This window comes from Heliconius melpomene, chromosome 3 (assembly GCF_056956725.1).
Source record: "Heliconius melpomene rosina isolate 202511_hmr_F chromosome 3, ASM5695672v1, whole genome shotgun sequence".
In the NCBI taxonomy this organism is placed as follows: domain Eukaryota; kingdom Metazoa; phylum Arthropoda; class Insecta; order Lepidoptera; family Nymphalidae; genus Heliconius; species Heliconius melpomene.
In genome coordinates, this window is record NC_140391.1 from 2,423,909 (window position 1) to 2,446,932 (window position 23,024).

The window sequence follows — 23,024 nt, forward strand, 5'->3', positions numbered from 1 at the left end:
TAAAAACAAATATTAATAAAAAACATCAAACCAATACTTTTAATTAATTTAATAATCACGAAGTAATTGAAGGCAACACAATACAAATCACTTGCGAAACTAAACTTTTCGCTACAGTCTAAGGGGAAGACTTTCGTCGTAAGTTAATTAAAAGTTCCAAATGAAATTGTTCTATAACATTAACGCTTCCCTTTCTTTTTCTTCTTATTGAAATCGGGGGGATGGAACCCCCTCGCTTGGAGCAGTTCTTGTACATTGTGACACGCGTAGTACACATTGTCCATGGCTGACTCTGTCAACATGTCAACATTGCAACGACCCTTGGCCTTCCCTTTTTTGGGCCTCCCCCCTCCCTTCTTAGTCTTCTTTTTATCACCCCCTTCTTCTTTATCTTTCTTTTCTTTTTTCTTGCCTTTTCCCTTGCCCGCCATTTTTTGCGACTATTTACTGTTGCTACAGTTTATTGATTATACAAGTTATATTGTAACCGTCGTGTAACAATGTCGAGTATATTGTTACGCTACGGTTACAATATAATGGGATATATAGGATGGATGGGATATCTTAATAAGTATTTCGTAATTGAGCTTATATAGAAGTATCTATGGGTTGGTATGGGTTCAATCCGCGCTGGAGGACATGTATATTTTTTTTTATTCTTTGAATTTTGAAGTATTTTGTCAGTAAATAAATAGATACCGAAGCCATCCGCACAATGTCTGACTGTAAATACGATAGGTGTGGGTTCGAATCCCATTCGGACATTTCAATTATTTTTATTTCCTCGCTGTGGTAATTAGAAAAACGCAGTAGTTTTACCTTTATTCATGAACTATTTTATTACTTTAAATATAATCATATCATGTAATATAATTTAGAATATTATTTTATCGGAAATTATTTTAGCTTTTACTATTTTCATCAAAAGTAGTTAGGTATTGTTTTAAATAATACGATAATTCAAACAAAATAAATAATAATTTCTAGAATGTGACTTTATATAGACACATATATTACTAAGTGAGAAATAAAACAATAAAAATGTAAAAACAACGTTTATTTACATTGCAACATATAAAACAATAATATAACATATATTATACATATGTATATATTTACAGAAATGCTTAGTTTTAAATGCAAATAAAAATAAGTATCGCTTCCACGAATTTATTTAATTAAATAATTTGCTGTACTTATATTTATAGTATCAGTATACTTATTTCAGTATATTGATATCTTAAAATATATTTATTTGATATTATATAATGGTTCTTTCAGTATATGTTCTACTTCAACCCGATGTAACTTCGATGTTCCTACCGCAGGAGTCGCGGCTTCGCTTCGACCGGCGTATATTAACTGTGAAATGGAAAATAATAATTTATCGAATTTTCCACATTTTGTAATAGCGTTGTGTTACGCCACTCAACACGTAATGCACGCATTGCTTCATGCTATATCCCGCACATATCACGATACGTAGAGGGAACTTGGGAATTTAGTGCTAATTAACTCCATTTCCATTTCGGAAACCCTTAATAATATCTACATTTAATTTTAATATTAATCTTAAAAGAATAAGGCTTACTGCTAAACCACAAATATTTATATAACATGTTTGTGGAACTTAAATGGATAAAGAAAAAAATGAGGCATGTTTACAATGACTTTTCATTTTGTTTGCAAGTCAAGAGCTTTTCGAAGCTTAGTGAGCTTTGTGACGTATAAATAAATACAAGTCTCTACTAAGGAATAAACAGCGTATATTTTTACAGTTTTTTCAATTCTTTTGTGGTTAACTAAAAATAACATGCATATTAAAATATGAAAGTTACATTTGGTAGCTTTAGTTTGTTTGTAGCGTTCTATTATTTTAACAATATACAAAAATAAGGGAGTTTTTATAAGGAAATCTAATACTATGTGCCATATTTCTTTTTTTGTAATTTGGTCAAGTTCTTGCAAATTAAAAAAAGCGTTAAGGCAAAAAAAAAATTGTTCATAACTTTATTTAAATAAACTCATCAAATTAAAACAGTCTCTACAGTGGGAAGCGAACCCGCAATCCTCTTCCTTGTCCACAACCATTGTTTTATAACTGTTGTATAAAATACTTACTTCTATAAAAGTTTTATAATTTAAGAGTCCTGATAAGCAATTTTATAGAAACTAGAGCAAACTATAACGGATTTTAAAATATGATTTAAACTTACTCTTTTGCCAATGAGATTTTCAAATCGTGGCTTCACAAAACTCCATCCTCCCATATTCTTGTGCTCTTCTTGGCTCCAAATAAATTCTGAAAACAATTACGAATATCGATATGTAAATATCAAATTACAAAATTGAATAAATTTCAATTTATTTAAACGATTGTACTGTAATAGTTTTCAGGTCATTGAATTGTATTTTTTGTTCTCACATATTCTTATCGCTACTTATTAATTTTTCTATAATTTCTTATCTTACGAGATAGCGTAAAGGTTATGTAATAAATGTGAATAAATGTAAATAATCCATTAATTTTATGAATATGAAATTACATTAATAAATGATGCATTATACTATCGAATGTAAAATACTCATAAAATTTGTCAATACATCACAAATTTAATATAAAAGCTTTAGTACCATGTCGTACTAAGTAATAAAATTCTTTCGACATACGAGTACGTAACCCATTCGGGAAAATGAAACTTCCTTATAATAAAAATTTCACAGTTTTCACAATTAATCATACTACTACTGAATAAGAAATGGAAGAACTGAGGTAATTTATTTATCTCAATTTGAATATTAACTTCGAGCAAAGAAATGTAAATAATTAATTTCTCCCCGTGGGAATGCAATCCACAATTACAGTCAGGCATTGGGTTTTTATAGAGAGGTAAGATATATGCAATTAAAATTTTATTATTTAAATCTATATTTAACTTGGTCTTACGGCCCAGACGATTATTTACGTAGACATAACAAATCGCGAAACAATAAAATATGACTGAATTTACCTAGATCTTTTTAAGATAAGCATCTCAAAAAGTACAAGTAAAATCTTAAAATAAAAATAGAAAATCTCTAAAGATCTTTCTTATTATCTTCAAATATATACGTTATTGTAGATCTGATAATGTTTTATTTCCCTTGTCGAATTAAAACAACTTATTACAGTAAGGGATAGATTTATTGCGAGCTATTTATGTTAAAAGAACATAAAGTATGTGAGAAGTTTGCCTTTTTCTCTTAAGCTGTTCAATTTTCATTTGTTGATTTTATTGAAAGAAAACATTTGGTTAATATGGAAAAAAATGTAAAAGTAATTGTATATTAATATACTTTAACACTTATCAAAAATACTGAAAATATTTACATTTTCCATTTTAGGGCCAAACTAAACACACAGGTACCGCCACTTCATGCATACGTAAGTTTACTTTGAAACTAGTTCATAGTTCATAATATATTAGTATAGTTAGCTAGCGAATTGTTTACAAAGTAAGTAGAAATAAATGAAACGAGAGAACGAGTTCGGTATAATTACGCAAAGTTGTAAACATGAAATAAAATTGTGGAAATCACAGAAAGTAGGGTACGTAGCTTATAATTAGAGGGGTAACTTTTCAAAAATACCTATATGAATTTTAAATGTGTGATTTAATGTGTATTTATTATTTGTTTTGCTTCACGTGTGTGGGAAGGAAGAAGGACGTACGGTAGGGAACCCAAAAAGTCTATTCTGTTTCTACTTTACGCAGAATTGGCATTGCGTGTTGAATAGCAGAACTCAACGCCGTGCTTTGCCTTGTAACCAGAGCGAGAAAATGAAATATTAAATACTTTTCTCCAAATTCAAGATGAGTCAAAAAAAAAGTAAAAAATAATTACAAGAAATGCTAAACATAAATCTTTCTCAAAATTGCCAAACTGTTAACGTTAAATTGAAAAGTAACAAAATAAAATGAAATTAACTAACAAATATATCATATTTATTTAGCAATATTTTAGAGTATCAGCTATTTATATTTCAGTCGAAAAAGTTCCAACTATTTAGATGCTTGAAATAGACAAGACGCGATTTCTAAGATGTTCTTCACAGAAATCTTTACTTTGTTTTGTAATAGCGTTAAGCGTTAGCACAAAAACGTAATTTTAACATGAATTTTCCAAACCGGAAGTAATTCGACTCCTGTTATAAATTAGAAACTAATATAACTTGCAAAAAATAATATATTTCTATTTGTTTCTAATAAATTTCTAATTTCATAGACATTATACCTATAGATAGCTATTATAGATATAGACAGCATGGCATATGTTATCCATATGCCATGCACTTATTTTGAAATGAAGTGAATGCATAGTACTTACTATTACTTAAAAGTTTGTAATGATTTTTTTCTATGAAATACCTATAAACAGAATGGATCCTATAAGGGTTTCGCGTTTACCTTTTTAGGTACGGAACCCTAAAAATAAGTATTATAACTTAAATAAAATTGGTTCCGCGCGCAATGCAAATCAGTGTTGCGTCGGAAATGAGAACCGGGATGCGGAAATGACAGCGGCCAACGAATTTATGATAATCTCTATACAAACTTTGAATTAATCTGAGGTTTTGGCACCGACGTACCTCGTGTATTTAAAATAAATTTTAATGCACCACCCATCACTTTCTTTTTTTATACAATTCCAACAACCAAAGGTTGCCTGGAAGAGATCGCTTCAAGCGATAAGGCCGCCTTATTGTACATGTTTTTGTTAATTTTGTATATAAATTGTGTAAAATTTTGTTGTTTTTGTGCAATAAAGGATATTGTATTGTATTGTATTGTATTGTATTGTATTGTATTGTATTGTATTGTATTGTATTGTATTGTATTGTATTGTATTGTATTGTCTTATTCAGAACGGAGTATCTTAACACAAGGTTCCCGGGTTTCCTTTCCTCTATCCTGCTATGTGCGGGATACAGCTTGAAGCAAAAAAAAAGAAGAAATGAGTAATTAAAATGAAAATTTAAAATATTTCATTTTCTCGAGGCGATGGAACCCACAGCATGTCCGGTTACAGTCCCACGCTTGTATCCCTGCACCACGAGTGGCCTCTATATTTTTATATGAATTTATATGTATTAGTTTTGTCAAATTGACCGACCAATACTTATATTTATTAACCGATAATTATATTTCAGCATAAGCAAATGCTCTATTAAACAATAAAGTTAGTTAGACAAGTTCATACCGTAAATAAACTTTTATGCCCGTAGGATCTTTAAAGTGTACTAAGTAAATTCAGAATTAATAACATATTAATATGAATATATCTACCTGTTTTGGTTGTTTGTTTTTGTTATGGTTAGATAATAAATAAGGTATTTATAGAATAACACAATATATTGGGTTAATTATAATTACGTTTAAGTTAATAATTTTTCTATATAATCAAATTCTTACATCGCAAGTTCGTGGTGGCGTATTTGTACAGCGTCTGATCGCAAATGCGACGGCTTTGGGTTTGATTTAAATTCGGGGGGAATTAATTATTTTCATTTTCTAGCTCTGATAAGAAAACCGTCACTCAACATGCAATTGAAAAAAAGTAGTGTTAGCTAATTTAAAAAAAAATAAAGGGGAATTTGTAATTTATTTCCTCGGGATTTAATCCTTGCTAAATAACAAACTTAAGTTTTAACTTAGAAAGTTTTACAATATTTTATAGACTCCTACTAACAGCAAAAGCTTATGATATTATTAAGCGACTTGTTTTTTTTTGGCAGAAACTAATGTTAAGACACTTCGTCACCCACCTTCCCCACTATCCGCCCACTTTTAAAGATATTGCATGTTAAGTGACGTAACTCAACATCGCCCTCTATCAGGCAATGAAAATAATTCCCTCGAGTGAGAATCAAACTCACAACCGTCGTCACGATTATCCCAAATATTGAGTGTGAATAAAACAGAACCCATATCAGACAAACAAAAAACGAATACTTACTTCTAGCATTCCCATATTTATTGAGTTCTTCCTGTATTTGTTGCAAGGGGAAAGGCGAGAGCGCTTCCACTCGTACTATGGCGACGTCCTCTATTTTACTTTTGACTCTCTCTTTGTGTAGTTCATAGTAATGTTTCCCGCAGACGAGTATTACACGTTTTACTTTGAGCGGATCCGCTTGGGTGTCACCTGGAATGTTTATTATTTTAGTAAAATTATATTATTTTAATAAACATAATCTTTTTTAAAATGATATTTTAAAATATGAGAGTTTTTTACAAAGAATAAAACATTTTTCTGTGGGGTTAACGTATTTCATGTAGTATTATAATATATTTTAATATATTTTTCTCCATATCTTCAAGAGATTTTAATTAGTGCATCAGTGTTTTTTTTATATATTTACAACAATATAAGTTTCCAAATAACAAGTAAGATGTTAAAAATTACCTTTGTTTTGTTTTATAAAATAATATACCTTTACCTATGTATTTAGAGTTAGTGAGACAAGCAAGGCTACCCATTCGGATAAAATCCATTAAGTAAATTACTTTTCAAAATGAAATACATTAATCTTTGTATAGCAGTAGAATACGTTACAACTTTAAACGTATCTATGATAATAGAAAATAATAATTATTGTTTTTATTCTTTTTACACTCATATCTTACAATTTTAAGGTTAAGAAGAACTTAAAAAAATATTAAATATTATATTATAATTTTAGAATTTGAATTCTTAATCATATTGCAAAGATTGAATTTTTTTAGTCGTTTTGTTCGAAAAAAGAGTGACAAAACATTGTGTTACATGTTTTGTCTTATTTAGGGATACAGAGATATAAAAGATATCATACCAATTACTGGTTTGAAACATGTTCCCGGCGCGAAATCTGATAAAGGCGATACTGCGTCCGCCAGACGCAGGAGAATTTTCGGAGAAGCAACTATTAATGGTCTTCTGTAGTTTCGTACTACCTACAATGTAATTAATTTAGATAATAGTTAAAATTTTGTTAGTTTGCCAGGCCAGTTGTGGCGTAGAGGCATAAAATGTCACTGTAAACGCCACTGATTGTGGGTTCGATCCCCACCAGAGGAAATATATTTTTTTATTTATATTTATATTTTCATTTCTTCGCTCTGGTGTCAGTCTGTAAAAAGTAGAGATCGGAGTGACTTAACACTAGGTTCCCTCTATCTACTCTGCTGTGTTGTGCTTACAGGGGTGATAAAATTTTTGTAATAGTTAAATATTTGTACATGGATCTTCTTTTTACGTTAATAAGCAAGATGATATAGTGAATTCATGTTAGTATCTTAAATTTTATGCTTGTTTATGTCTTAAACTTCGTGTGTTGTCATAATAATACGTAGCGCAGCGCTTTGCCTCGTTAACAGTGCGAGGAAATGAAAATGTAAAAAAAAAATAATTTCTTGTGAAGATTTTCTTGTGAAGTAAGCTTGTCTTGTAAGTCTCCGCTTTGGTGGAGTACGGGTTCTAATCTCCACGACGGTAACAAGACAAAATCCGGCATTGAAAATTAGGCGGAAATTATGGAAGTGTTCTAACACTAGATTCTTTCGGCCAACACTAACTAAAAAAACATATTTCTTACCTGTCGCCTTAACAAATGGAAATACTGAGCCGGCGTAGTGGGGTTAACAACTTGCATATTAACTGCTTCCGAATCGGGCTTAGTTTCTGAACTGTCAGTTATCTGAAGAAATCTCTCCATTCTACACGAGGAATGTTCTGATGCTGCGCCGTCGTAGCCGTGAGGGAGGAGCATCACTAGACCATTGCTGCGCACCCATTTTACTAGAAATTAAAAATACATTTTTATTTTTTTTTGAGTGGCAAGGTATTATAAGGCATTATCCCGCATATGTAGGATAATGCCTTTACTATTTGAAAAATAAACAATACAAATATAAAAAAGAAACAAAATGTCTTATATTATTTATATCCTTACTTTTTCATACACTATATTTATTACCAACAAATGTATGGCAAAGGTCCCTTAACGTAAGATGATCACAAAAATCCATTCGACCCCCGCTAAGTGGGAAAGTGTTTTGGTCGAAACAGCTCTTAAGTGTTGATGCTTGGTATACTATAACTGATAATATTTATCTTTATATTTTTTCACGCTGTATGCCACACGCTGTAGGTAAAGGGAACCTGGGAATGTAGTGTTAAGATACTACGAACGAGGAAATGAAAATATTAAATATATCATTCCACCGTGTAGGAATCGAACCTACAACAGTCGCACACTTGTGCTCCTGCGTGACGAAGATTAAAAATATATATATATATATATATTATATAAATAAAAAATATAAAAAATAATCGGTCAAAGAATAAAATATAACAGGTTGAAGAAGAAATAAAAGTATAAGATTTTTTTAAACTCACCTTCTCCAGAAGCAATGAACGTGTCAACAATTATTTGAGCACCATTGTAGAAGTCACCAAATTGCGCTTCCCATATATTCAAATTATCTGGATTATCAAACGCCATGCCGTATTCGAAACCTAGCACAGCTTCTTCTGATAGTATTGAATTTGCTACCTGCAAGGAAATACTAATTAATGTTTTTCAATTTCACATTGTATCCCAAACAGTAGGGTAAACAAAAAGGCAAAACTCAACGTTTCTAGAGCGGGGAAATAACAATAATTTAATTCCCAGACTACGCATCGAACCCACACCTATTACATTTACAGTGAGATGCTGTCTTATTACGACACAATAGCCTAAGTATTTGACTGCATCAATACCAAACATTACAGAGAGGATAAACACCATCGTTACATCTCTATTTCCAAGATTTCATGATGTTGAGTAGAAAATAGTGGAGAGTTTGAACACTGATTTTTAAAAATAGAACAGTAAATCTATCTAGTCTTTAATAATATATATATTTTTCTCTCAAGAAATACTCATATACCATTGTAAATTAATCGAATAGTACGAATATCGTTTTATTGTGACATAGTCCTTTTTTAATTGGCTTTACGTTGGATCCTGCTTATAGCGACTAGGAAGCGGAAACTTAACGTTTTCTGTCGAATTTTCGAGAAACTGTGTGATGGAATTCAACGCCGAGCTTTATCGAAGCGGGAGTTGAAAGTATTAAATAATTAATTTCCCAGAGTGGGAATCGAACCTATAATCGTCATCTTTATAGTCACACTTTACTACGACAGCCTCAATAGTATTAAGTATTAAACATAAACTTACTTCTAAAAATCCTTTCTGTTCTTCATCAATATGGTTTAAAGGTATATGAATAACTTCTCTCTCCTGATCTACGAGCATCACGTGTCTGTGCGAGAATGTACCGCGGCCTACGTCTTCACCGCTAAGACGGACATTCCTGCCTTCCATTAGTAATGAACCTATAGAAGAAAGAACATTTTGAATTATGAAGCAGACAAAAGAGGTCTGTCGTGGCGTAGTAGGACATGTGTGTGACTCTAAATGCGACAGGTTCTGATTTCGATTCTCACTCGAGGAAATTAAATATTACTTATTTTCTTTTTTTGCTCTGGTAACGAGGCAAATCGTGCGTTAAGTTTCGCCACTAAACACCCAATGCCTCCAGAATTCAGCGGAAAGTATTTTCTGGTTCTTCGGTTCCCTCTGCCACATAGTTTAATTTAGGAAAGGAGAGAGTTAAGACACTCTATTTCTCACTTTCTGCCGATGCTGAATATTCTTTAAAGAATAGCGGAATTCAACGTCGCAATTTGTCTCGTTATTAGAGCAAGGAAACGAATATAATTTTTAATACTTCCCGAATTGTAGATCGAATTAACAACCATCATTCATTCATCAGACCATTTTCCACTGCGCCAGGACGGCCTCGTCACAAAGTATTATACACTAATACTTTATTACGTCATAAGCATTAATTATAATAATCCCCCAGCTAAAACCATATAATACGAGTATGTCAAATACTGACATTATTTGATAGTCACGCAAGGCGTGGTTACAACAACCAAATTCATGTGTGCTTGACGAAATGTAAAATGTAATTATTATTTAATCAACCTCTAAAGGGTTAAAGTGAAATTGGAGATTTAACCAATATTCGTTAGATATTATATAATATAAATAAAAATTATCGAAACATTAAAAGAATTGTGTTGTTGCATTATAAGTTGGGTTTTTGAACTCAATCGCGGCGTCAATGTCCGCAATTTTTCAGAAAATAGGCAGAGATTGAAGATATTTAAATCTTGAGCTTAACTTTAGGTTCCCTATACGTTACCGACGGGAAAGAGTTTTATAGTATAAGTATATGTAAATATTTTCATACGTGGGATTTGGGTTAACCTTTTAAAAGTGTCGCAATCTTTACGTATACGTTTTAACATAAATTATTTAAAGTTAACATAAAGTTCCTCCCATTTTTTTAAATATAAAAAATAAAAATCTTTTATCACAGGCTAAAATTTAAAATTAAGTTATTAAGTTAGGTACTCATAATAAAAATTTTTATTTCAACACTCATCAACTAATACTATGTTAATGAGATGTAATTTAGTTTAAAGACCACTTACGTCACACCTAACATTGTCCTTTATTGCTTGAAACCTTCTAATATCGTTAAAACTAACTATATTGTAGTAAAACCTTTTATTAAACTTCTGTAGAATAGTAGAATATAAATTTAGATAAATGGCTACAGTACGTATGGAAAGTGTATGTATAAACTGAAAATTAAATGATAAGCGACCATGGCCGTAGAAATAGGGAGGGCCAGGTGGTCCGTGTCCACCCTAGAATTATCTTGTGCCCATCCCCAAAAAATTAGTAACAAGGAATTTGCCCTGAAAAAATAATGTTTACACGAATAGATCTGTTAAAAGCTAAAGTCCAGGATATACAACCCCTCCCCCCCTCCCCTCTCCATCTCGAAAATGTCTTCAGATTCACCCTAGGAAACGATTACGTCGTGTATTACAGTTACCTAAAGCCAACGCTTCCGCCGTTGCCCAGTCGAGGTCCTTTCCTTCCGCTATTTTGTTCAGACGACTTTTGACATGTGTTTTTGCAAGATGAGAGTGTACGTTCTGTAACAATTGAGTATATATTTTTTTAGTAGAACGCTAAAGTAAATTGTTGATATCGTGCACTGAAAAAAAATAAAATTTTGATTTATAATAAGAAAAATTAAAAAAAAAACAGAGAAATTTGCATTTTTATTTAAAAAAATAATAAACATACAATAACATTCAATTATATACTTCAAAATACAAGTTAAATATAAGGAAGTAAGAATATATAACCCATATTTTTATAAAACACTTCCAACCTACAAGACTTGTCGCCGTCAAAAGTCATTTGGGCTATATTTAGACTAACTCATTGAATGACGAGAATAAATTGAAAACAAATTGAGACAGTCACAATACTGGAAGGACATTTTCATTATAAAGAACAATACGCGAGGTGAACCCAAAGTTAGGGCCCATAAATGAATCCTTTGCCCCTTCAGTTATTTGCTTCATTTAGATTTATTGCGGTAAAATATTATTTATTAGGTGGCAAATAAAACTGACAAACTTAGATCTCAAAAAAGTCGACATAGCTTGATGAGACCGTATAGCTTAGTGGTCCAAGCGAATGAGCGGTTTTTATGAGTCGCGGTTTTAATTTCCCCTACGTTAATTTTTATATTTTTATCTAAAATCGTATATATAGGTACATATTAGTATTTAAAATGTTAGTCAAATAATCAATTATTTCAATACCTAAATGCCGTAAAAGTGCATAATAGCATTGAATCGTTAGCAAAAAGGAAATTCTTGTTCAAAGAATAACAAATGTATTTTATTAGTAAGCTTTTCCGATTCTGTTTCCTTTAACTTCGATATTTAGTATCGGTGTCGAATGTCGAGTCGATTCTTGGGAATATTTTCCGTTTGAATTATAGAATTGTTAAAAGGAATTCTTTGTGAACTAAAGAGGTATTGTTCAAATGAAATCATTATTTTTGATATTCTTTCTTCTAGTTTAGATAAGGACATAGAGATCTTATTACTGAACCTTAAAAAATGATTTAAAGGGGAAATATGTAAATAATAACTCGGTTAACAACGATTTTTTAATTTTTTTACATATTTAAAGTGTTATTCTACACCTAGGAAAGCAAAATACTTATTAAGAAAACGTATAAAAATTGAGTGGGATTTGAACCCGCGCCTCTGGAAACCTTCCAAGCGCTCTGACCAACTAAGCCATATGTACTCATCGAGCTACGTGGATAAGAGAGACTAAGAATTTCTTCTTATATGCTTGTTTTTTATTATTTATGTTGCTGTTGTCTCTGTCGGGAGATTTTTACAAAGACCAAAAGATTACATAGAATTATCGTTTGGCAAGGGAGAATACAATTTTTTAAAAATATTTTCTAACATTTATTTTAATAATAATATTATCCTTTAGCTGTATTATAGAAATTAGTTTAAGCAAGCGAATCCACGTTTGAGTCTCTAGTATGTAATAAAAATTTCTAGTATTCAATATTTTTTTGCCAAATATATTTATGGCACTCATATTAGACTTTAATAAAACGCTAAATGGTTTGACGTTTTAAGTATTGGAGCACCTGCGCGTGTAATAAGAATTCTTAGGGATTTGCGAATTGTCGCGTCTGAGAATATAAGAAGGTTATATTTAAAAATTGCTTTGCTTACAAGAAAGGACATTAAGTATATACATAGCTTTGTAATATGTGTGAGTTTATAATATACTATTGCGGGTAGATAGGATACTTAAGTGATAATTCACTCTGTTCACAGTTCTTTAATTTCAACTTATTTTAAGTTATTCTTATTATGTAGATAGTTAGATAGATATCGGCTATTTATTTACTGATCTTATCCGATGTAAAGTATCATAATAAAAGCCTAACAACATTTTTTTATAACGAATGGAATATAATAATTAAATATACTTACAAAATCATCCGGCGTCGTCACAGAAGCCCTGCCCACGAGCTTCAACATTTCAACGTTGACTCCCGTGTCCCATACTTCGACTGCTTTAGGCGCTGGAGACATACTCGACCATTGCTCTTGGAAGTACGATGGCTGGTATTTGGATAAACAAAATGAAATGATAAAGATAAAGAAACAAATAAGCAGTTGTTTTTTCAAATCTTCTAAGTTTAATAATAAGAAAATGCAATTTAATATGAAAATCGCGAATTTAATTATAACTTAAATCAATCCTTTTCTGTGTTTTTTTTGATAAAAATTCTGAGATGGACACCAGACTATTATGTGATGAGCATGGCCCACCTAGTTTCTTTCTTTTTTACACTCAAAATTATAAGCAACTTAACTAAATTATTAAATTTTAATTAAATGCTTCTTTTTCCCGAGTGGGAAATCGAAACCACAACGTGTGATCCACAACCACGCGCGTGTACCTCTGCACCACGACTGATAAATGTAATATATAGATGATACAAGAAACTCCAGCTTACAGCTTACCTCCGGCTTACACGAGCTGACAGCCTCATATTGCGTTTGCAAGTATTTGGTGTAACTCGAACTAATATCGCTCACGTCAGCTTCACTCACTACTGACTCCGATACAAGCTTGTCCGCGTACAAATCTGGGATTGATCTGAAAATAATTAATTTTGTTCATATGTTTCACATATTTTTAGGGTTAGTGTTAAATATTTTTTTATAAAGTCAAATATTATGCCGCAGCATTAGGTCTACTCATAAAAAAGTAGTATTTTATATGGGAATTGAACCTACAGTCGAACCCACAGAAGAAGTCACTCCGTTCCCCACTTTACATATAATTTTCAAAACATTAGTTAGGGTTTAGTGGCAGATTTCAACTGCGATTTGCCTTAAAAATATTAAATAATTCATTCTCTCAGAGAGGGAATCGAACTCATGACCGTCGGGTTTACAATATATTTTATGTTAATATTTTTAAAAATAATAAATTCAGAAAAATAATAGGCAAATTATTTGTTTTAAATATATAATCCTTACTTCCTCCCATTAATAACTTTATACAACAGTGGGTTAGTGAAGGTGGGGTCGTCCAGCTCGTTGTGTCCCCAGCGACGGTAGCAGTTGTAGTCTATGAACACATCTTTGCGGAACTTCCTTTGGTACTCGAACGCTATGTTCGTTGCTTTTACTACTAGCTGTGAATAAAATAAAAATAATTAGGTAAATATATTTTTAATAGGTTAACATTTGTTTGTAATAAAATATCAAATTTATAATTTTGTTAATAAAAATTTGTATATTTTAATAATTCAAAGATTAAACATGATTTCTCGAAGAAAACCAACCATTTAACCTCTGATTTTTTATTACATTTTCAAGCATCTTTCACGTTTATTTCATTACTTATTTGACATTTAATAAGAACGCACAACGAAATGAAATTGTGAATTTTCTAAAGAAATAAGAAAAATATGAAAATGGTGATTTTGACGTAAATATATTCTTTCGGTTGTTCTAAATTCAAATACAAAGTCATATTTTGTAAATACGAATATACAGTACGAATATGAACCAACAAAAGAATAATCATTTATACTAAAATGAAAAATGTTTTCCTATCCCAATTGTAAAGACAAATAGAGTATTATTCATATCAGGTATTCAGGTCTACACCTGTATGAAAGACAGAATTTTTTTTTCAGCGTCTAGGTTTATCCTACATGCAGCAGGATAAACAAAGGCCTAATGTAGTGCCTAAAGCCTAGTGTATAGACACTTCACTTTCCACTTTCCGATGAATTCTGCATTCATTGTGAGTTGATTTTTCCTGGTCGCGAGAGAATATTAAATATTTCATATCCTCGAATGGGGATTGAACCAACCACCACCACCTCTCGCGTTTACAGTCACAAGTTTGTGCTAATGCGCGACCAGGGGTCCAAGAAAAAAAACTTAAAATAATAATTATAATTAATAGTCTTTATTGAATGTTACCTCAGGGTAATCTCCATTGACATGTATGACAGGAACAGATATCGCCTTCGCGAGGTCGGTCACGTACTTGCAGGAGCGGCCGCGGTGTGCTGGTAACGTGAAACCTACCTGGAAAGTGTTTATTTTATGATTTATTCTATAAATAACCACTATATACTAATTGAAGCCAGTCGTAGCGTAGGGGTACAAATCGTGGGTTCGATTCCCAATCAAGGAAGTGAAATATTTTATATATGCATTTCCTTGCTCTGGTAACGAGGCAGAGCGCGGCGTGAAGTTCCGCCACACAACACGCAACTGCTGTTGCAACGCTATGTGTGCAGATAAAATAATTAATTAATTACACAAGGTTTTTGAACTAAATGAATTATTAGTAATATAAATAGTTTCATATGTAACATAAAACACTTACTTGATTATTAACAACTACGTGTAAAGATCCTCCGACGTCGAAATGCGGTACTTGCGACAGCATCAGCGTCTCTTGGTTCACTCCTTGTCCCGTGAACGCGGCGTCACCGTGGATCTAGAAACAAAGAGGTGTTTAATATTTGGAAAAAAAAATTAGACGGAGAAGCAGGTTGCTTAAAATAAAAAGAAAATATACTTTAAAAAAATCATGCAATTAACATTTTTAACACACTTTAAAGTTTAATGTAAAAAAAACATTAATAAAAATTGAACGTAACGGGGTTCGAATCTGCATCATTTGCAAGTCGTTCAAAGCAAGAGTCTCAGGTCTTGTTACATTAATATATAGAAAGTAGGTAGGTACTAGTTTATACAATTTTGCAAGTCTCCTAAAAATAATAATTAAAAATAGTATAAATTACCTGAACGTTTAATACTTTGTCACCAAACTTCGAAAGACCATCTTGTGAGTAATCCCCTTCCTTCAGCGTTAGTTGCTTCGATCTAGTTTTTCCCATAGACACCGGGTTCGCTGCCTGGAAAGTTTTAATAGGCGATTGAATTACAAATATTTGTTAGAAAGTAGGAGTAGTAGAGTATAATAAGAAATTAATACTTGATTTAAGTTAACAGTAAGTAAAGCCACAGTAAAGAAAGACACAAAGATGCAGTACTTTATATATTTATTTTTCAAAATTTTAATTTATCTCGTTTTTTTTTCACGCTGCATCAATTATAAAGAAGGGAAAGCAGAGGGTATCTAGTTTTAAGATACATCCTTTTTGACTTTCTGCCGTATTTTCGAGGGGTTGCTTGTTTGTCGAGTGGGAAAACTCAAAGCCGTGCATTTTACCTTGGTACTAGAACGAAGAAATGAACATATTAATAAATAATAATAACTTATCTGCAGTGTCGGAGTGTCTTATCACCGGGCTCTCTCTGCTCACTCTACTATATGCATAATTCAGCGTGAAACTACTGTTTTATATTCGAATATTTATACCTACAATCGAACTATGAGGTCTTTGTATTCATATTTTATTACCTTTCGATGGAACGTTTTAATAGAGCTTTTAACCTTTTTTCACTACATTTAAAATGATTTATAACTATCCGTCTTTAATATAATCCTAGAAATAGTGTTTCAGCAAAATCCTCTTTAGATAAATTTCGAAAAATCTTTTTAAAGTCTATTTATATGAAGATTTTTTAGCTTAATCCTGTATCCTGCATATATATCTATGCAGTAGCCACTCTAACTCAAATTGAAGATTGGTCTACATATTTTTTTAATATAGGTTAATTTGAAATACTTTCTTAAAATAAAAATATTATTTACCTCTAAATGTGATGGATTGTTTATAAGTGAAAACCGTACAGTTTTATCGTTCATCGTGATATCCGTGGATACGCCTGAAAATAAATAAACTTTATTTAATAATATTTTTTAATTATCAAATTTCTTGCTTAGTTATATTTCAAATCACAAAAAGCAACAACTGTAAACTGTAAATATATTCTTAATTGCCAAATAATTAAAATAAACAATTTGACAGAAATGAGGTTAAGGTTACTATAGATTATACCGAATTTTAGACTTAAAGGGATCCTATGTCTAAAACTCGGAATAAGTAACATCCTAAGTAAACACTCATTACATATATACGAGCGTAGGAATAAGGGTGGCCAGGTAGGCCGTGCCCACAGGTAATGAAAAAATATGCTGTTATATTAAAAAATAACTTAACACGACAGATCCGAGGCCCAGAACTTTTCTATACTCATCTATATAATATATACCTACTAAAGACTTACTCAAATGTGTAGAAATGTCGCACACAGCGTTGGCTTCTTCCGGAAATTCAGGATTTCCATTGAATTTGTGAAAGATTTTCACCGGCGGATAATTCAAGAGACCACTCAGAGCGTTCAGCTTGCCGCGGTGAGCCATCGCGAGCACTACATGCTTCACGTTTTCTAAAATATAATATTGGAATATGTTATTTAATTTTCTATATTATATTACCTTTTTACTATCATTACAAATAGCAGAGCAGGCAGAGGAGATCAGGGAATCTAATGTTAAGATACTTCGTTCCCAGTAAGACCGTTCCTCACTTTTAGCCGAATTCTTGAAGCATCGCGTGTTGAGTGGCAGCCGTGCTTGCTCAAATACCAGAGTGAGGTTACGAAGATACGAAATATTTGATTGCCCCGAGTGGGAATCGAACCAACAACCTCTCGCTATCGCTTCTATAATCACACGTTTGTGTCCCTGAGCTAAGACTGTCCTTATCACTTATATTATATATTATATATATAAAATCGAAAGGTCACTCACTCATCACGAAATCTCAGAAACTACATGTGCTAGGAATCTGAAATTTTGCATAGGAGTTATTTATAGGACGTAGGTGCTCGCTAAGACGGGAATTTGCAATATTCGACTCCTAAGGGGTTGTTTTTGTGGTTGAAAGTTTGTATGAAACTTCGTTACTAATGACATTTGTCTTTGTCATTCGTTACTAAATGCTAGGAGTCTCAAATTTTGCATAGACGTCATTAGGACGTAGTCATGGAGACAGAAATTAATAATAACATAGTTCACGCGGGTGAAACCGCGAGCGGGCCGCTAGTAATACAATATAATAATCTTACTTCAAATGGGACCTGAACCCATTGCATTCAGTGAATATAAACATAATTGTCTAAAGATAATAATCATATAATAAAGTATAACAAAGCTACTTCAAAACAAAAGTAATTTAGAAGTTAACGTGTCCAATCCAATTTTCATTCACTTTAAGTTATCTGAGGCGGTAACAATGTAAAGAAGAGTTATTGTTTTGTTTATGAAACAAAATCTTATGAAAATATGTAATTTTTGGAACCGCAAATTTTATGTTTTTTTTTGTTTTAATTAGTTTCGAGCCAGAGGAAACCTCGTGTGAAGACGCTCCATCCCCTACTTTCCGCCGAATGTTTAAGCTTTAACTTTGTATAAAAACATATAATTTGATAGTTAATATTTTTATGTAAGAATAACATTTACTTATTTAAGTAGGTTTTATATAATAGACTATAATCTATTATTACTTTCTTAGAAAAATTATAAAAAAATTAATGTAACGGGATTTGAACCCGGGCTCCTTGTAAATGGTTCTACATTAGACGGGCTCAAACCTCGCTATGTTAAAATTTATATTTTTCTTACCTTTTCTAGAATTTTTTTATCTACTACTGTTTTAGTTATAGAGGAATTTCCATCTACTATTATATTGAATCATTTGTCCCCAACATATTAGAGATAGAGTAGATTAGATAATTTCTGATTAATGTTATTTCAATTAGAATAAAATATAAAAAAAGTAATATGTAATATTGTATCAAATTTAACAAAAAAAATAATTTTCATTTTTTTATATATAACAAATAACATTTACCTGAAGTAGTCAACCTGAAGAGCGTAGAGAAGAAACTCAGCAAAGACTCTCCGCCTTCTCCGCAATATCTTTTAACAGTAGGATATTTCACAGATAAAAATTTGTCCCAGCATTGTGAATTCAAAAGTTCAGTTAGAATTTCTATTTTACGTGTTTTGTCTATGGTATCGGCACCGCTTTCTATGCGTTCTGCAAACCATTCCCTTTCAGCTTCGGTCTGTATGAAATAATTGAATTTTGTATTGGACTAGCGGTAGAGGATTTGGTTTCTTTTTGTTTTCGTTTCATTGTTTTTTGTGGGTTATTCTATTATAGTGTAGCGTTTGGATATGGGTTTGGGAATGCTTTGTTTTAAAAGGACAGATTTAGTTAGATGTTTTTAAAATAATCTGTTATGTTATCTGTTAATTTTAAAATTCGGAAAATGGAGAACGGAGTGTCTTAATACTACGTTCCCGGGCACCTGGGAACCTACCTGGGAACCTACTATGTGCGAGATACAGCGTCAAGCTAAAAAAGGAAAAAAAAGAAGGAAACTTGTATTTTATGTCGAGCACCAATAAAAACTAAACCAAATTTTATTCATATTATAGAGACAGTTTTTCCATACTAATTCTAAAGAACTACGGGATAAAATGCAAAGAAACGCACAGCTAATAATGCATTCGTTTGTGGTGCAAATTAAATTATTCAAAAGACGTTAGTATCAGAAAGTGGCCATCAATATTCATTACGACCCATCGAGAGCAAGGCTTAGTAAAATGAACTAGTTATTTGCATGTTTTTAGTATAATAAGGGAAATGCTGATAGTTAAATTGGAAGGGATAATTTGATAAACTATATATAATAATAGATTTTGAGTTATGGTTATGTTACGTTATGGGTTATGGGTTCGAATCCCATTCGGGGGGATAACATATTTAATATTTCCTCCAGTTATTACTAATTCTGACTGCATGTGCAATGGATTACTTCAAAACGACTAACATCATGTAATACTTGATGTTAGATCCGAATAAATAGAATAGATGACATAAATAATATTTTTCAATTCGAGCTTATAGTCCCTGAGATTAGCACGTTCAACCAAACATACACTTCTTAATAATATAAGTATAGTATATTGAAAATAATATACTTATCTAATTTAGAAGTTAATCAACAAACCTCCAAATACGAGAACTCATAAGAAATGGGACCACAATATATCTCCTCTAATAGTTTGACCAATTCACCGGCAGATTGTTTCCCATTGTATCCATACAATAGGCTCGCGTCCACCACGTCGGCTTCTGAGAGGCCGTACTTTGATATATCCAGCTCTTGGATGATCCTGAAAATGTATATCCTAATGTTAATCTCTGGTGTAGTGGCGTTGGTTTCCGCCATGCAATGTCTATAGAATTCGGCGGAAAATGGAGAATAGAGTGTTTTGAAACTAGTTTCCCTCTGCCTACGCTGTGTGCGGCAGCGTTAAGCTGATTCTTATTATTAAAAACAAATTATTTTTAAAATAGACATTTTGGAAATAGTTCAATAGTTACTTGAAATTTATTAATAATCACATTCAATCAATCGGTAAATAGAAATCCAATAAAATAATAATCTGGTTTCTTCTATGTACCAGAATTGACATAAATAACAAGAATTATATGTCCACTATAAGCTCGCATTTGAGATGGAACTTAACGCTGTGTTTTGTCCAGAAGTAGAAAATGAAAACAATTCAATCCCCAGAGTAATAATCGGATTGTCATCGCATTTGTAATCAGACGTGATCCTATTGTGCTAAGATGCCTTTAAACTTTGATTTTCTAATAATCGACACATAACTATGAATTTTTACAAGCTTATATAATTTTAATCGAGAAATCTAAATATTTACTTAAGTAGTTAAATATATCAGAAAAAGTTTAATAAAATCATTTGCCTAAAAGCTAAATTTATTAGTTAAACGATTTAAATTAATTTGATATTCAGAATACTAATAATTTCTTGATAGAGCTTCTTTATATAAGCGAATTTAGGTTTTGTCTGTTATTTTTATTAGCTTCATATAAATATTTACATTAATATTATATTATATATTATAAAGGAAAACAAAAAACCTTTTTTCGGCAAATCAGTGTATCTAGAGGCTTACTAGAGGCCTCTACTACGAGTAAGTAGATGCACTGACACACTCGTTGAGTGGCTAACTCAGCCCCGTGTTTTTTGTACACAACAGGTATATAAAAATTGATGTTAAAAAAATTAAATTGATAAAAAAAATAATTGTCTAGAATATAATAACACCCGCCTGTCAAACTTCAAACAGTAATATAAAGGTCAAGTTTATGCATGAAATATACGATTTTCTCGCCTTATACTATGCTTTGGTTTTAGATATTTAACACACATATAACGGAGAAAAAGATAAATTAGTGCTAAAACATTCTGTTTCACTTTTCGTCAATTTAAAAGACACTGCGTTATCACATTCATTTATTATTAGTGATACCTGTTATCATGTTTATAATCAACGTTATCAATAGATGCTCGCAGGTGGCCGTAGGTGCGATACGCCTCCACGAGACGGTGTGCGCGGCAGTTCTCGTTTCTTTTGCTTAGAATTTCTGGAGAAATTTCTGAAATTAAATTATTTTAATATTAAGAAATGAATATTAGTTTCAAGCCTTATCCTACATACGGCAGGGTAGGCAAAGGGAACCTAGTGTTAAGATACTCCGTTCTCCACATTCTGTTGGATTGCGTGTTAATTGGCGGAACTTAACGCCAGGAGTATTTTAATATTAATGCATCGTTTTTTAGAAATAAATAAAATAAAACACTCCGTTCACCAATTGCCGTAGAATTCTGGAGGCTTTGCATGTTAAGTGGCGGAACTCAACGCTGCTCTTTTCCTCGACATCACATGAGCGATAAAATGAAAATATATTTATGTATATATGTAAATAAATAAATTCATTTCGTCGAGTGGGGAGTGTCGCAAGTGTCTAATCCACAACCGTCGCGTTACAGTCACACCCATGTACCGCTGCGCCAAGATGGCCTCAACTTATTTTTTTACTATTAACTAGTAAATTCTTATAATAAAACTCTCTCTCTCTCTCTGTCTCTCTGTTTGATTCGAACCCACAATCATGACTACCAACGACAGCTTAAACACGTATCAAGATAATATCTATAATAAAGGTAGCAACAGAACTAAAACAAACATATCTGAAGATAATTACGAAATATATCGCTTATTATTTGTACTGATAGCGTACCATTTTCATTCACCTCCCGCGGTCGATGTCCGAACACACCTAAACCAGAGTGATAAGACACTCTATCTTTCCACTTTATAACTTGTCTCACAGATTTTTTACTAAACACAAACATTTTCACAGATATTTAGACTAAAACATATTTAAAAATACTTGTATTTCTATTTCAATGACATCTAAATTTAGCGTGCGCAAGAGTGGCCCGCTCTCCGCACCGTCTCGGCCTGAACTGAATTGATGGTTGAAGCGAGAAAGATAGTCTTGTTTATTTGACTCCTTACATTTTGATAATATATGAAATAGTTCTGATAAATATTACGTAGTGCATAGAAGTCAAGGTTGTTGTGTATTTTTGTTGGTGATAAAGAAAATAGGATATTTATTGGTGTTTATTTGATTTTGTTAAGAGTTGATATTAAATAAACCGTTTTAAAATAAATATTCATATACTTAATAATGTTATTGTTAATATTTTTTTAAGCTAGGTAGGTTCCCTCTGTCTATCCTGCTATGTGTATGATGCATATAGCAGGATAGACAGAGGGAACCTAGCGTTAGGACACTCTGTTCCCATTAAGACACTTCCGTTGAAAATTTTCTGAAATGCCTATGTCTGTTTGAACTATAAATATACATATTTAATTAATTTCATTTTCTCGTCAACTTATGTCTCAGATTCCGGCGGTATCAGCAGAACTGAGTGTCTCTTAACTTAAAATTAACTCTCTGAATCCAAATACCAGAGTAGGCAGATGAGAACGGTGAACCTAGTGTTAAGACACTCTATTGCCATTAAAACACATCCGTTCCTCACTCTCCGCCGAATTCTCGAGGGCGGAGTGGTGGATCCCAATGCCGCGGTTTAGCAGAGTGAAGAAATGAAAATATTCATATTTCATTCCC

General features: G+C 32.0%; 2 protein-coding genes across 2 annotated transcripts; both read right to left on the reverse strand.

The window, feature by feature from the left end:
* Nucleotides 1-45: 45 nt before the first annotated feature.
* LOC146539852 (small lysine-rich protein 1) lies at nucleotides 46-521 on the reverse strand. The gene has a single exon (XM_085207911.1). It carries the CDS (start codon nucleotides 429-431, stop codon nucleotides 180-182), a length of 252 nt encoding a protein of 83 aa, XP_085064037.1. The 5' UTR covers nucleotides 432-521; the 3' UTR covers nucleotides 46-179.
* A 520-nt stretch (nucleotides 522-1,041) lies between these two features.
* On the reverse strand, nucleotides 1,042-22,361 carry LOC146539853 (putative 2-oxoadipate dehydrogenase complex component E1 homolog). Its single transcript, XM_085207582.1, has 20 exons — nucleotides 22,122-22,361; nucleotides 21,350-21,476; nucleotides 20,017-20,182; nucleotides 18,849-19,065; nucleotides 17,221-17,382; nucleotides 16,745-16,818; nucleotides 15,828-15,941; nucleotides 15,407-15,520; nucleotides 14,995-15,102; nucleotides 14,038-14,195; nucleotides 13,516-13,651; nucleotides 12,979-13,110; nucleotides 10,986-11,088; nucleotides 9,248-9,405; nucleotides 8,419-8,575; nucleotides 7,616-7,818; nucleotides 6,854-6,974; nucleotides 5,998-6,186; nucleotides 2,217-2,302; nucleotides 1,042-1,362 (listed from the first exon to the last, which is right to left on the reverse strand). Exons 1-20 carry the CDS (start codon nucleotides 22,234-22,236, stop codon nucleotides 1,252-1,254), a joined length of 2,751 nt encoding a protein of 916 aa, XP_085063708.1. The 5' UTR covers nucleotides 22,237-22,361; the 3' UTR covers nucleotides 1,042-1,251.
* Between the last annotated feature and the right edge of the window lie 663 nt (nucleotides 22,362-23,024).